This window comes from Impatiens glandulifera, chromosome 6 (genome assembly GCF_907164915.1).
Source record: "Impatiens glandulifera chromosome 6, dImpGla2.1, whole genome shotgun sequence".
NCBI lineage: Eukaryota > Viridiplantae > Streptophyta > Magnoliopsida > Ericales > Balsaminaceae > Impatiens > Impatiens glandulifera.
In genome coordinates, this window is record NC_061867.1 from 6,917,161 (window position 1) to 6,933,417 (window position 16,257).

A 16,257-nucleotide genomic window follows, 5' to 3' on the forward strand; every position below is an offset into this window, starting at 1 on the left:
TTAATCGACTAAACTAATAATATTAGACTTTATATTTTAAATTTAACACAAAATTTGATTAACATATTACATCACTAAAAATAAAAATATAACTTCAACATTTTAATTAACTAAGTTAATAATTTATATTTAAATTTAATATAAAGTTTGATAAATTGAACTAATTAAGTTAACAATAATTTATATTTAAATTCAATTTAAAGTTTGATAATCGAACGTTTTTCATTTATATAATTTTAATTTTTTTTATTAATCTCTTATAAATTTTGCAAAACCTATTTATTAATTCGTGATATATTTAAATAAAAATAAATTATTATTTTTCTCTCTTTATGATTTTATATACATATACAAAAATATAAATTAAAATTAACAACCACAAGTAATGCATTGGTGAAAGTGTTCACATTTCAAACTCAAGACAAATTTTTGAGTCCCATGTAGGGTGGATTAATCCGAAATCCAATCCAATCCGAATCCTAAATACTAATTTGGATTGGATTGAGATCGGATCGGATTGAGTTCGGATTGAATTAAATCGGATTGGATTAGGATTATCCAAATTATCTAAACTATCTAAATAAAAATATATTTTTTAATTTATTTTACTTTAAATTAAATTTCATCTCAATATAATATATATTTTACTTATCATCACTTTGACAACAATATATATATTTTTTTATTATTTTTTTTATATTCAAATTTAATAATAATAAAAAAATCGATTTTTTTTTTTAAAAAAATTGTTGACTAATTTCAAGTTGATATATATAAATATTTTTTAGTTTGCATTATTCAAATCATTTTCAATCTAATCCGTATCTGATCCGTATTAATTAGTAAAATAGTTTGGATTACGGATTTGATAAATTTAGTTTGGATTTAATACGGATCAGACAAAACAAATTGATTTTACCCATTTACTCACCCCTGTTGCTATGATGTATTAAGAGAATTATTAAATTTTAGAGAAAACTTATGAAGATTAAAATGTATATGTGGGTGTGATAATGGATTAAAGAAATAGTCGGATTTTAGAAAGGTTAAAGAGAAATGATTGAGGGAAGAAATTCGGGAGAATGAATGTTGTGGCACAATTTGATTGGCTGAAAAAATTAAAAAAAATTCTCTATTTTCTCTCTTTTCTTCCATTTTTTATTTTTTCCAATGAGTGAGTGAGGTGATTATCTCATTCTCTTTCCTAAATTTCTTCTCCTTATCACTCATCAATATTAAAATGGGAATGATGGCTCGAATTGACAAAATGCCCAAAGTGAGGGTGTAGTGTGATTGACAATGACGAATCAGATGAAGCAAAATGCTCAATGTGAGGGTAGAATGTTGCTCAATGTGTGGACTGAAGGTGCTCGATAATACGACGAGTCGTAGATGAATTTGTTTGATTATTTCTCATTTTTATGATTTTATACACACTATATATACATATAAAAAATTATAAATTAAATTCAACAATCACAAGTGGTGCATTTATTAAAGTGTTTAAATTTCAAATTTGAGACAATGGTCGAGTCCCAACTTATACGAATTTTAGAGGGGTATTATAAGATTAAAATGATGTTTGTATGGGTGCGATAATAGATTAAGGGAATGGTCAGATTTTAAATTTGAGTGATGGTTCGAATTGGATCAAAATGCCTAAAATGAGGACGTACTGTGTCAATAATGATAAGTTGGTTAGTGCATAATGTTCAAAGTGAGGATATGTGTTGGTCAATAATGACGAGACATATAGAGAAAAATGCACAATGTGAGGGTATAATGTGGTCAATAATATAACAAGTCGTGGATGAAGCAAAATATTCAAAGTGAAGATATGAGATGATCAATATGACTTGTAGGTTATGCTTAATGTTCAAAGTAAGAGTAGGTGATAGTTAATAATGTCAGATCGGTTAAACATAATGTCCTTTTAGGATAAGGTCGGTAATGTCGAGTCACTTAATAAAACATAACTTTTTTAAAACAATGTCCTTGAGAAGTGTTGTGAAGATAGACGACTCATATATATATATATTATATTATAGTATTGAAAAAAGGAATATGATTCATCTCTGCCAGGAATTGGTTCATACGTTATAATTTTTTAAGTATTGTAAAAAAAAAAAATATTATTTTATCAATTATATATTGATTAAGATATCAACTAATTTTAAAATAAGATAAATATAATATTTTTTTTAATTAATTGTATTATAATTTTTAAAATATTTTAAATTAATTAGTATAAGTAATATTTATAAAAAATATTAACTGAGGATAACATTTATTATATTATTATATAAAAATAATAATTTAAATATATTAAAATATAAATAATTAAATTTATAATGTATTGAGTAAAATTAACATAATTTTTATATGTTATCTACTTTTCTATTTTATAATTAACTTTTTTATTCATTTTATTAATTTATTTGAACATATAATTTTTTTATTAATTTAATTAAATAATTTTTTTAAATATATACTTTTTTTACTAATTAATTTTAAATTATAAATATATCTTTTCAAATTATAAAATAAAGTAATATTTACAACTCAGTGAACATGCTAATTATATTTATCTCTCTCTATATTTTTTTGTATTATTAATTTTATATAATGATAATGTTTAATAATATTTTGAAAGTGTAAAAAGACGGCATATTTGACTTTATTATATTTTTTAAACCTTCTTTTTCTAATGATACATGAGAAAGCTGATCTCTCCTTGCTATAGACCATCTCGACAATCATTTTATCTATTTCATAAATATATTTTCTTTTTTTAAATTATCAATTTCACTTATTTCTATTTTCCTAATTATATTATAAAATAATATATATATATATATAAAAAAAAAATTTAGGATTGGATATAATAAATAAAAAATAGAGATTACAACGAGATTTTTAGGATCAGATATAATAAATAAAAAATAGAGCTTACAAAAAAAGTCTGACAAAATTTTTAGGATTGGATATAATAAATAAAAAATAGAGCTTACAAAGAAAGTCTAGATGAGGGACAAGTGGACAACACATGTTTAGGATTTAATAAATGTCTATCAACTAATTATAATACTTAACTTTAATTTTTATATATATATATATATATATTTAATTTTTTATATTTCCTAATTAATTTATTTATCTCTCATTTTAAATTATTAATTTCTCACCTCTATAATTATAATTAATTTTTATTTTCTAGTTATATTTAAAAATATAATTATATATATAGAGTAATATACAACACCCTTATACAGCACATTCGCATAGCACTTACACATATGGAAAAAAAAGAAAATATTTTTTTCTCTTTTTATTTTTTTTTAATATATTTTCTCTTTCTTTTCCGTAACTATGCAAATGTGCTGTATAAAATGATGTATATATCATTACTCAAGATTTTAAATGTGTACTACTAGATGCAATCTCCACTACTAGATGCAATCTCCACCGTCTTTCTTTTTCTTTCCTAAATTTGTTTGTCATTATTAGATTATCAATTTATTTCTCATATAATTATAACTGATTTTTATATTTTTAATTATATTTAAAAATTTAAAATTATATATATTTTATATATTCTACCATATATATATATTATATATTTTTTATTATTAATTTTATATAAAAATAATGCTTAAGGTGGTGCTAGTTCAAATAAAGGAATGAGAATAGGATTGAGATTGATAGATGTGTGGAATGAAAATGAATATGATTGATAGAAGTGTAGTGTTTGGTTAAGAGTTTTAATCATTCTTATTCTTATTAATAACGTTTGAATTTATAAGAAAAAAGTTATAAATATAATTTTGTTATTAAAATTATGATTAATTTTTTTTTATTAAATTAAAAATACAAAATATTATTATTTTTATAACATAATTGTTTAAAATATTTAAGTGATATCTATTAAATATAAATAATATAAGACAAAGTCTTTCAAATATTATATATTTTAAATTAAATATAATATTTTATTTAATAATATATTATAACATGGTATAATTTTTTTAAAAATAACTTTTATTAAAATATTTCATATTTAACTTTTTTTAATATTTTTTATATATAATTGTTATTTTTTTTAATTTTTTAATTTTATATTTTAATTAATTTATTTTAATTTTATTATTAATATATAATATTTAAAATTAATTATATAAAATTAATTATATTATTATTAGTTATTGTAATTATTATTAAAATTTTATTTTAAATAATTCCTTAATATTATTTAAATAATTGAAATTATTTATTCATAAATAAATAAATAAAAATTTATTATTATGTTAATTATAAAATAACTTATAATATAAGTATAAAATATATATATGATATTATAATTATGAGAGGGGAGATAATGAGAGAGAAAATGTATCACTAGGAGGAATGAGATTCATTCTTTCCAATTTAGAAAGGATTGCATGATTCATGAGTATCCGGAATCAAATTAATATCATGGAATTAAAACTACCTACCAAACATCTCATTTCATTCCTTTTCTCTTAGTATAAAAATCACTTACCAAACATGCTCTCAGATACGTCAATTATAACTAATTAAGATTTTTCGTAAGTTAAGATTTTGAAGATTCCACGATCATCATATCTCTCCTAAATATTTTCCATTTTCTAAATTGTAATTTTCTTTCCCCTATAATTAGAATTAATTTTTATTATTTTAATTTATATAAAAATACAATATTATATATATATTCTACCATATATATATATATATATATATATATATATATATATTTATATCTCCTAATTAATTTATTTATCTCTAATTGTATATATTATTTTCCATTATTATTTTATATAAAAATAAGGTAAGATTTGAAATTTTACTATATTTTCTCTCCAAAATTATGATATCACTTTAATATTTTCCCTTTCTTAAATTATCAATTTCTTTTTCCTATAATTATATATTCTACATTATAATTATATATATATATATATATTAATTCTACCTTATTTATATATATAATTTTTCATATCTCCTAATTAATTAATTTATTCACAAGTATCATATCTCTCTTAATTATATGAATTACTTATCTAATTAGTCCGAAATTCACTTTAAATAGTTTCTCCAATTCTTTTTATCAATTCACTTAAATTTACATTATTTTTACAAATAAATACAAAAGAATATTTTTTAACATATTATTAGATCAACATGAACAAATTACTTTTTGCTTTTATTTTGGTGTTAGTTTTTCTTCTTTCTAGTAAGTTTATTTAATATGATTTTTTCATAAATTTCGATTTTAACACTTATATAACTAAAAGATTTAACAATATTTATTATATATTTTTTTTTTCAGAACAAGATCAAGTAATGTCACTACAACCTTGTAGAGTTTATAGTAGCACTTTCAAAGGTGTGTGTCTATGGAGTCCAAATTGCAGGAAACATTGCCTACACGAAGGTCATCAATCTGGAGATTGTAATTTAATATTTCAATGCATTTGTTTAATACCATGTCAACCCGACAATCCCCCAATTGGTGCTTTATAAATGTACCATTGCATTAATTATTATTACAAATAATTTTTGTATGCAAAAGAAATAAATAAATTATAATAAAAGAAATAATTTCATACATGCTTACTTAATTTTACAATTAAATTGATTATTTTAAATTTATTTAGCACTTAAGCCAAGTCAATAACTCATTTAACTAATTAAGTAAGGGAAAATAAGCATTTTATAATCTTTTATAAATATTTTAAATAAAATTAATATTTTTCAAATCTAATTAATTATAAATTAGTTTTAGTTTATAAAAATTAAGTTTAATCTTAAACTTATAATTAACATACATATATTTTATCCTTTCAGTACTCACTTAACCCCTTAATTGACCATTATTTTGTGACTCACATTTTTTCATATGTCTCTTTATCCCTCGGCAAACCACTCACTACTTTAATCTTGTGACCCTAACTTTTTCATATGTCTCTATCGTTTAAAAAACCACTCACCAATCTTAGTCAATCTCTCTTTTATTCTCACTTCAACAAATTAATAACCAATTTCTCAATTGATCACAGACCTCTTATCCAACGTCAAACAACCACTAACCACCACCAAACATTCATCTCGTGACCTCACACTTTCAAATTATTGTCAAACCAACCATTAATTACAACCTCACACTCGACAAATCACCCACACCCACCACCTGACTTCCATCTCGTGACCTCACACTTTCAAATGCTCGTCAAACCAACCATTAATTCCAATCTCACACTTGATAAACCATCCACCACCCGACCTCCATCTCGTGACCTCACACTTTCAAATGTTCGTCATACCAACTGCTAATTTCGACTTCACACTTGACAAACCACCCACCACCTGATCTCCATCTCGTGCTCGCCAAACCAACCACTAATTCTGACCTCACACTTTCAGATTTCCATCATTGATTTAAAAGTTTATTTGCATGTTTTGGGATTCGAACCCTAATTTTAAGCATTAAATATGAACACTTAAACCATTAAGACTATTTATGATTGTTGAAATAATTTTATTATTGTGTGTATGTATATATGTTTTGTATTTAATATTTATTACCAATTAGTTAATTTTTATATTAATATAAAAATTATTTATATATATATATATATAACAAATAAATATAAAATTATGAAGATAAAAGATAATATGATGAGAGAAAAAATGTATGATAAAAGATAATGATAAAAAAGATAATATATATATATATATATATATATATATATATAACAAATAAATATAAAATTATGAAGGTACGTGCATTTATAACTAATTTTTATTTATTTATATGTATATATAAATAAAATAAATATAAAAATTATGAAGGTATATGAATTTATAACTAAAAAAGATTGTTTATATTTTGAATTAATATTAATATAGATATTTTTTTATATTATATATGGTAAGGAAATATATATATGATACTAAAAAACAAAATTTAATTAAGAAAGAGAGTATAAAAGAGGAGAGAGAAAATACATAATTATCTTGAACTAATGTGCTTTTTTTCATTTTAAGCATTATATATATAATATAAGAAATGATTGTGAGAGAGAATTTGAGAGAGCGAATGAGGGAGAGAATGATGTGACCAATTTAATTAGCCAAAAAATAACAAAATTTCTCTCGTTTCACCTTTTATTTTTTTCCAATAATGACACATTATTTCTTCTCTCATTCCCTCCTTCAAATTCTCTCTCTATCACTCCTCATATAATATATATATGATAATAGAAAACAAATTTTAATTAAAAAGAGTACATAGAAGAGAGAAAAAAAAAATACATAATAACATGATTAAGAGAGAGTACATAGAAGAGAGAAAAAAAATACATAACAACGGATTATATATTATTGACTTTAAATATTATTATATATACATAGATTATAGATTAGTCACTTAAAAATTTAAACATATATTATTAAAATGTTGTCCTTATTTTGTTAGGGTGCAAGTTTTAACCTATAGCTTTTTTTAATTTTATTTTTAACCGTTTTAAGTTTATGGGCGGGTCAACCCACAATCCGACTCAAATATCCATTTACTCTTATATATATATATATTTAAATTAAGTATAGTTCTCAATTCGGTAATTCAGACATTTTTTAAATTAAACATTATTATAAATATATATATATAGATATAGACATAGACATAGACTTTAATTTAGCAATCAATTTACATTTTGTACGTTATAAAACCATAAATTCTTACGTTTTTTTTTCTTTTATAAAGTTTCAACGTCTAATAAGAGCTCACATTTAAAAATATATATATTTAAATTTATTTAGGATCAAGTAAGACTCAAATTTTGAATTGTCCAATACAAATATTGCAACTATCAAAATTTGAGATTTTATTCCAAACTAACAAACATCTGTTTTCTTATTTTAAAATAAAATATTCATTTTTTTTAATTAGTTTATCAAATTTATAAAACAAAATAACAATTCTCTATTTTTTTTCAACTATTCGTATCTATCATATATTTATTGAGACATTCAAATTTCAATACAAAAAAAATAACATACAAAAATTAATATAAAAAAAATTTAAAACATGTATATCTTGAAAAAAATTTAATTTAAAACACAAAAACGTCCAAATTTGTATACCATAAAAAAAAAATAATATATTTTCAATTTTTAAAAAATAAATACAAAATTGATCTCTAATCAATTATTTTTTTAATTCTTTTCTTATATCAAACTTTTTTTTAGTCACCCAAATTAAAATGCATAAATCTCGGATTTTTTTTTATTTAAAAATAAAAAAGTAATAAAACTTTTGTAAATATTATTTCATTTATAGAATATGATACAATAGAAAAACGAAAAATGATATGATATAATATAGTAGTGACATTTTATCGATTTAAGAACCATTTTAAATTGTTAAAATGGTGATAATTCGAGTCTCATCCAAAGTTTAATCCACCTTGAGATATAAAATCCCCAAGTTCAATCCTGATATAAAAAATGAGAAATTAATCTTCACAATTTTAATTGAGAATTGAACATTTTTCTCTTTTATTTAACTAAATATAGATGAAAAAAATTATAATTATTATAAGATTAATTTAATTTATAAATGTGAATAAACTAGAATCAAACATATCTCAATTAGGGCGATAATCGAGCAGCTTGCAAGTTCGACTTGAGTTTGATTTTGATCTAGTTCAAGTTGAACTCGAGCATACTCATTTAATATTCGAGTCGAACTTTAACTCATATAATAATGTCTCGATGAGATGTAGAATTTTTTCGAATCTGATAATAAATAATATATTTTTTTATTTAATATTAAAATTTAAAATAATTTTTTTATAAATATTTGAAAATTTAATTTTAGTTCAAGTAGAGTGGAACTCAAATTTCTAATGTCAAGCTCTAAATATTTAATCCAGAGTTCAAATCAATTTAACTTTGGCTTAAATCTAAGACCAAATTCTTGTTCTATCCATCTTTCAAACAATTTTTTTTAAAAGATCTACATTTTCATTCTCATTTTCAAGCTACTCATCTTTCTCTTTCTAAATCATTAATTAACTTTTTAATTACACATCTTCCACACGTTTACTAATTATTTTATTTTATAAATTTAATTATATATAATTAAAAATAATAATACATATATTAAATAAAATATATTATATAAATATTAAAATAACTTATATTTTTTTAATTAATTTTATAAATATAATATATATAATTAAAAATAAAAATTAAATAATTCAAATAAATATTATAAACTAAAATAAAATATATTACATACACCTCTAATATTATATATTAAAATAAAATATATTATATTATATAAATATTAAAACAATACATATATTACATAAATATTAAAATACCACCTATATTTTATTTTTACTTAATTTTATAAATATAATATATATAATTAAAACTAAAAAAATGCTAAATTAAATAATTAAAATAAATATTATAAATTAAAATTAAATAAATAATATAAACTTTAAATAAAATAAAATAAATTAAATCTTAAAATAAATTACTTAAATTTTAAAATATTTATAAGAGTATTAATTTACAAAATCTTAAAATAAAATAAATTATATAAACTTTAAAATATACGTGTTATTTAAATATTTAAATAATATATGTATTATTTTAATATAATATTAAAATTTTATTAATGTATTTTATTTTAGTGTATAATATTTTATTTTAATTTATAATATTTATTTGAATTATTTAATTTATAAGGTTTAATTTTAGTTATATATTATATTTATGTAATATATTTTATTTTATATATAATATTAAAAGTTTATGTAATGTATTTTATTTTTGTATATAATATTTATTTAAATTATTTAATTTATAATATTTAATGTTTAATTATATATATTATATTTATAAAATTATGTAAAAGTAAAATATATGTGTTATTTTAATATTTATATAATATATTTGATTTAATATATATTATTAATTTTAATTATATATATTTATATTTATAAAATAAAGTAATTAATAAATTTAGTACGGAAAAATGTGTAATTAAATGGTTAATTAATAATTTAAACAAGAAATATAAATAAAAACATGGATACTTTTTGAGAAAAATTATTTGAAAGCTGGATAAAACAAGAATCGGTTCTATCAAGCTGACAATTTCATGAAAAAACATCATCAGCAGTTGGTCTGATGTTGGCGCGGCTCCCTCAAATTGCTATTCGAGAATCGACTCTTCTTCAACCTCCAATAACCTACGCTTCATCTCTTTCACATACAAACCCTAATCATAATCAATTCGATATCTTTACCTTTGAAGCGATCTATAGAAACACCTGCAAACTACTACTCTTTCTAACCCAATCCAGATCTCTCTCCAAAGGTCTTCAACTACATACATTCATCGTCAAATCAGGAATTCAATCAATTCCCATCATTTCCCATCATCTAATCAACTTCTATTCAAAAACCCAACATCCATTAGATTCTTGTAGAATCTTCGCAGAGGCGCCATTAAAGACGTCAACAACTTGGAGCTCTGTTATCTCTTCTTTCACTCAAAATGAACTTCCTTGGCTCGCTATTGAATATTTTCGTCAGATGTTGGCTGCTGGAATCCCACCGGATGATCATACATTCCCAAGCGCAACGAAAGCTTGTGCGATTCTTTCCAGAGCTGACGTTGGTAAATCGTTTCATTCCCTTGCTGTGAAAACTGGGTATGACATTGATGTGTTTGTAGGAAGTTCGGTAGTGGATATGTATGCTAAATGTGGTGAAATTTTAAATGCACGGAAGGTGTTTGATAATATGCCTGAGAAAAATGTGGTTTCTTGGAGTGGTATGATTTATGGGTATACTCAACTTGGTGAGAATGAAGAAGCTTTGAATTTGTTCAAGCAGGCTTTATGGTATCAGCTTGAAGTTAATGATTTCACTTTCTCAAGTGTTATAAGAGTTTGTGGTAATTCAACTTTACTCGAATTAGGAAAACAAATTCATGGATTATGCTTGAAAACGAGCTACGATTCGTCGAGTTTCGTAGGTAGTTCATTGGTTTCGTTATACTCGAAATGTGGAGTTATTGAAGAGGCTTATCAAGTATTCGATGAAATGCCAAACAGAAACCTCGGGTTATGGAACTCGATTCTAATAGCCTCTGCTCAGCATTCCCACACCCAGAAAGCTTTTGATTTTTTCAAACAAATGGAATTCCAACCGAATTTCATCACGTTTCTTTGCATGTTATACGCTTGCAGCCACTCGGGTCTAGTTGAGGAAGGAAAGCATTACTTTCAGTTAATGAAGAAACAGGGGATTCAACCTAACGATCAGCATTACGCATCCATGGTTGATTTACTAGCTCGAGCAGGGAAATTACAAGAAGCGGTTTCGATTATTGATGAAATGCCAATGAAACCAACTGAATCGGTTTGGGGGGCTTTACTAACCGGATGTAGGATTCATGGCGATACTGAATTAGCCTCTTTTGCTGCAGATAAAGCGTTTGAGATCGGTTTCCTTAGCCCTGGCATGAACATTCTCTTATCGAACGCGTATGCAGCTGCAGGAAGATATGAAGAAGCAGCTAATGCTAGGAAAATGTTGAGAGATCGAGGTGTTAAGAAGGAAACCGGTTTGAGTTGGGTTGAGGAAGGGAATAAGGTGCATACGTTTGCAGCTGGAGATAGATCGCATTCGAGAAGTTTAGAGATTTATCGGAAATTGGAAGAATTGGAAATGGAAATGGAGCGAGTTGGATATGTTGTGAGCACGGGATTTGTGTTGAAAGAAGTGGGGGTCGAGGAGAAAAGGGAAGCGGTTAGGTATCATAGTGAACGGTTGGCGATTGCGTTTGGTTTGATTGTGTTTCCGGGTGAGAGGCCGATTAGAGTTATGAAGAATTTGCGGGTTTGTGGCGATTGTCATAATGCGATCAAGTTTATGTCGAAATGTAGTGGAAGAGTTATTATTGTGAGGGATAATAATCGGTTTCATAGGTTTGAAAATGGGGAATGTTCATGTGGTGACTATTGGTGATTGTTATAGTGATTTTTTTGCTATTAAATTTATGTTGACTCGTTTTGCTATTTAAAGTTTAAAATTGTCTCAATTACTTTTATTTGTTATTTATTGGTTAACATTGTCCTATCTAAGTGCAATTTCGACGATTTTAATATTATTCCAAATCTTGTTTTCTGATATTATGATTCATAGATAAGTGCAATCTCGACATTTTAATGTTATTCCAAATCTCGTTTTCTATTATTCTGACCCTAGAGTCTTATATAACAGTCGAAAAAGTCTTATTTCAATGTGAACATTGATTTTGACCTATTGACATAATCTCAAACATGAGCAAAATAAGGTTGCAAAGACATAGACAAGACCAAAGTTAAGATTACAAAATCTAAGCTTCAAACACACTAGCTTTATATTAGGGTCAATGAAGATGGGAGAAAGATAAAGTCGACTTATAATCGTGATCATTTGTTTTTTCTTGACGTTTAAAAGTTAAAAAAGCAAAACGAGTAGGACATTATTACAAGAATTAAAACGATATTTTTATACACGTTAAAGAAGGAAAATGACCTTATTTTCCTTAATATTAAGTTGCAAATAGGTCCTTTCTACACACAACATCTAACAAAGCATGGTGCTATAAATTAAAGAAATGAAAACATGAATGAAAATATTAATACAGATATATACAAGCTAAAAATGCCATTTCATAATCCAAATTCAAAAGCAACAACAATGTTGATCTCTATAATGATTCTTTCTCTGCTTTACGACAGATTCTTTTCGGGCTCGGCTGTTGTTCAATAATGTCTACAGATTCATCAGGACTAGGTAGATTAGCCACCATTTGTGCATCACTCTCGCGAATGCCAACTTTCATCTGTTCCTCTAAGATCTTCTGCAGATACTTGGCATGTTCTTCAATCCTTAACTGAAGATCTCTTTGCACCTGATTAACCCATTTAAGAACAACAAATCTTATTTTGAAGAGATTTCATTTGGTTTACATTAACTCTGGAGGAACTGCATTCAGATCAATGTAGTTATACCTCAAGTTGTTCATGTAGTTGTTTCTGAACTTCCATTTGCATACGCAAAGCCTCGGAAACTTGAATGCTGCTGTAATAGAAAAGAAAATATGTAATTTGATGAATAGACTAATAGTCATAACCTGAAAATAAACTTCTTAGTTCAAGATTCTTATATATATCTCTAGGGTTCATTTCAAAACATTTTCTGGAGTTGGTTCCAAGTTTGAACAAAAAAACATCAACAAATTTCGTTGGAAACATTGATTTATATGAGATAATGTTCTTGATGATAACTTAATTAGACATATATTCACAAATTTTGTAACATTTTTTCGTCCAATCCCATCTCCAAATGATCCCTATAATCAGTCACAAATAAATAAAAGGAAAAGTACCATCTTTTCTTTCCGTTGCTCTCGTTGCTACTAGAAGAAGGTGACTTTAGTTCTTCCGAGCTAGAACCCTTCCTCTCTGAGACGAAGAAGAAAACAAAGGCATTGTTAGATGAAGGGTTACCTTATTCTATTATCAATCAAATCATTCAAATAATTCGTTTGAAATATTTTACTTTTTTTTTATAATATTTTAAATGATTAAATACAAGGAGTATTTTAGTCATTTAACCCAAATAACCCTCAATAACTCACTAATCGGTTTATTTAAATAATAAAAATCTACTTTCATCGAGCTCTAAATTATTTGGATAAAAATCTAAACACAACATCAAATAATCCTTTTACTCAAGGAGGTTGTTTGATCTTGGGTCTTTTTTTTTTTAACTTCTCTTTATCATATCACTGTCATCCTAACAATCAAATCACTTAATTCATCAATTAAAATACCAAAATACCCTTATTTTAATTTACTTTTTTTTATCAAACAAGATTCTTTCAAAAAACCCAAGATCAAACAAGCCCAAGGTGCAATAATCTTTTACATAAACTTTTTCTTTACCTTCTTTTCTCTCGGGCATGTACTTGGCGAGTCGATATTTCTACAAAAGAAAAACAATTTTCTTATTTACTTCATAAACTCCTTAAATTAGGTTAATCATAAATATAATTCATAGCTTGAATCTCAACTTTTACACAATCATAACATGTTTACCATGTCCTTCTATCGAATCAAGATTCACGATAATTGAACAAAATTTTAAAATACACAATAAACTAAAAATTTCTAACAAATATAAACATAACTCCAGTAAATTGTTAACCTGTAAGTGGCTTTTCACATGATAAATTGTCAAACCTTCAACATTCATAAGCTTGAGTACACCTTTGGGAGTGGCCTCTACAAATAAGAAGAGAAATATTACTACAATCCCTTCTCAAAAGGACCCCATCAGACAATATTCCATCAACAAATTATTCGAACTGTCCAAAAAATCCTAAAATACCCTCATTTTAATCTTTAAAACATTAAATACTAATGATATTTTGTCTAATAGGTAACAGAGTGGAAGTTGTCTAATAAATGAATGTCTGCAATACTAGCAAATAGCAAGAATGTAAAAGACAGACTTACTTTCAGGTCCTTCAAGCTTGTTAACTGCCTCCATAAAACAATCATGAAGTTCTTGTGTCCATCTCATTCTCGGCTTGTGGACAGAAGAATCAGTAGAGATTTGACAAGGTAAGTTATCGAGAGGTGTTGTGCAAGAGGAATGGGGCTGATCTGATATCATCAATACACTGTTTGCTCTTAAAGAATCTTGAGGTGTTTCATATATATCCTATGTAGATTGAATATTAACAGGTTAAGACATAGAAGTTACAGTGAGCATCAACATAGCACATATACTTACATCAATTCTAGGATTTTCTCCATTTCCATTTATGATGTCAAGCTGATCAGATAAAAACTGTAATTCCAACTGTTCTGTAACTTCTACATCTTCACTTGGACAGTTGGTACCGTAACTTCCATCACCAACACCAGCACATTCTACATTAAAATTATTAGACTCCTCCTGCATAAGTTTTTTCGGCTGCTTTTCATCAGAAGTAAGTTGGTTTTTCAAAGGAGGGTGAGGTAGAAAGGGAAGACATCCATGAAAGTATCGAGTTTCAGAGCTTGATGAAGATGACAAATACAGGCTGGTACAGAACATTGAAGAACGAGAAAAAGTGGTTTTAAGATGTTGCTTGCTATAATCATCACTACAACTACTCAGACTAAGCTCTGGACAGTTCCTGTTAGATTCATTTGCAGGTAAAGAGGTACAGACATCTTTGAAGGTAACAGCAGGCGATAAACTTGAAGATAGAGATCCCACAGATGAATGTCTTTGATTTTCCCATTGGACATCATATAAATCACAAAGAGGCACTAAAGTAGTGCAGTAAGATCCTGTTTCTCCAGCAGATTCATGACATGTTGTTTTCTTCATGATTTTCAGTGACAACAGAATGATTCAACATCAAAAGTCTGACATCCCAAAGTACACTAAAGATTCCTCAAGAGGCCGGTTAATGATGAATGATATGTAGTCAGCTCCATTTTCCGATCTTAGCAAGAAGAGGTTTGCTAAGCCCTTCATTTTGAAATGGAAAGGGAAAGACAATCTATCTACATGTAGAATAGAAAGCAAATAAGAAAGTAAGCAACTATAATACCCATAATTTCCATCTAAACCTAGCTAGATTCAACCATTGAAAAAGATGTTATAATTGATAGTTCTTAAAATGAAGAGATGGGTTTCAATAACAATCAGGAAAAACATTTGCCCATGAAAGAAGATACAAACTTCATCCAAATAAATGCTCACTTATTTTGAAATTGAAAGGGAAAGACAATCTATCTACATGTAGAATAAGAAAGCAAATAAACAAGTAAGCAACTAAATACTCATAATTTCCATCTAAACCTAGCTAGCTTCTACCATTAAAAACAGATGATATAATTGATAGTTCTTAAAATGAAGAGATGGGTTTCAATCACAATCAGAATAAACATTTGCCCATGAAAGGGAAAGACAATCTAAACCTAGCTTCTACCATTGAAAACAAATATTATAATTGCTAGTTCTTAAAATGAAGAGATGGGTTTCAATAACAATCAGAATAAACATTTGCCCATGAAAGGGAAAGACAATCTAAACCTAGCTAGCTTCAACCATTAAAAAACAGATGTTATAATTGATAGTTCTTAAAATGAAGAGATGGGTTTC

General features: G+C 25.4%; 2 protein-coding genes across 3 annotated transcripts; one reads left to right on the plus strand and one right to left on the minus strand.

Annotated features, from left to right (window-relative positions):
• The first annotated feature begins 10,196 nt into the window (after positions 1-10,196).
• LOC124941465 (putative pentatricopeptide repeat-containing protein At5g52630) lies at positions 10,197-12,105 on the plus strand. Its single transcript, XM_047481799.1, has one exon. It carries the CDS (start codon positions 10,225-10,227, stop codon positions 12,070-12,072), a length of 1,848 nt encoding a protein of 615 aa, XP_047337755.1. The 5' UTR covers positions 10,197-10,224; the 3' UTR covers positions 12,073-12,105.
• A 445-nt stretch (positions 12,106-12,550) lies between these two features.
• On the minus strand, positions 12,551-15,673 carry LOC124942121 (myb family transcription factor PHL6). Of its 2 annotated transcripts, none has more exons than XM_047482547.1 (7): positions 14,893-15,673; positions 14,613-14,820; positions 14,302-14,378; positions 14,040-14,079; positions 13,481-13,556; positions 13,104-13,170; positions 12,551-13,003 (listed from the first exon to the last, which is right to left on the minus strand). In XM_047482547.1, exons 1-7 carry the CDS (start codon positions 15,475-15,477, stop codon positions 12,800-12,802), a joined length of 1,257 nt encoding a protein of 418 aa, XP_047338503.1. In that variant the 5' UTR covers positions 15,478-15,673; the 3' UTR covers positions 12,551-12,799. The 2 variants fall into 2 exon arrangements, with proteins under 2 accessions (XP_047338503.1, XP_047338502.1); XM_047482546.1 differs by having other exon boundaries at positions 13,104-13,173; positions 14,893-15,672.
• Positions 15,674-16,257: the final 584 nt, after the last annotated feature.

What these genes read in the sequence shown, in the direction of transcription:
- LOC124941465 (XM_047481799.1), top strand. Translation starts at nt 10,225, where the DNA reads ATGTTGGCGCGGCTCCCTCAAATTGCTATTCGAGAATCGACTCTTCTT.
- LOC124942121 (XM_047482546.1), bottom strand. Translation starts at nt 15,477, where the DNA reads ATGAAGAAAACAACATGTCATGAATCTGCTGGAGAAACAGGATCTTAC. An exon ending in GAGAAAATCCTAGAATTGAT is followed by an intron (nt 14,821 to 14,892) that starts GTAAGTATATGT and finishes CAATCTACATAG; the next exon opens with GATATATATGAAACACCTCA. An exon ending in CAAGCTTGAAGGACCTGAAA is followed by an intron (nt 14,379 to 14,612) that starts GTAAGTCTGTCT and finishes TCTTATTTGTAG; the next exon opens with AGGCCACTCCCAAAGGTGTA.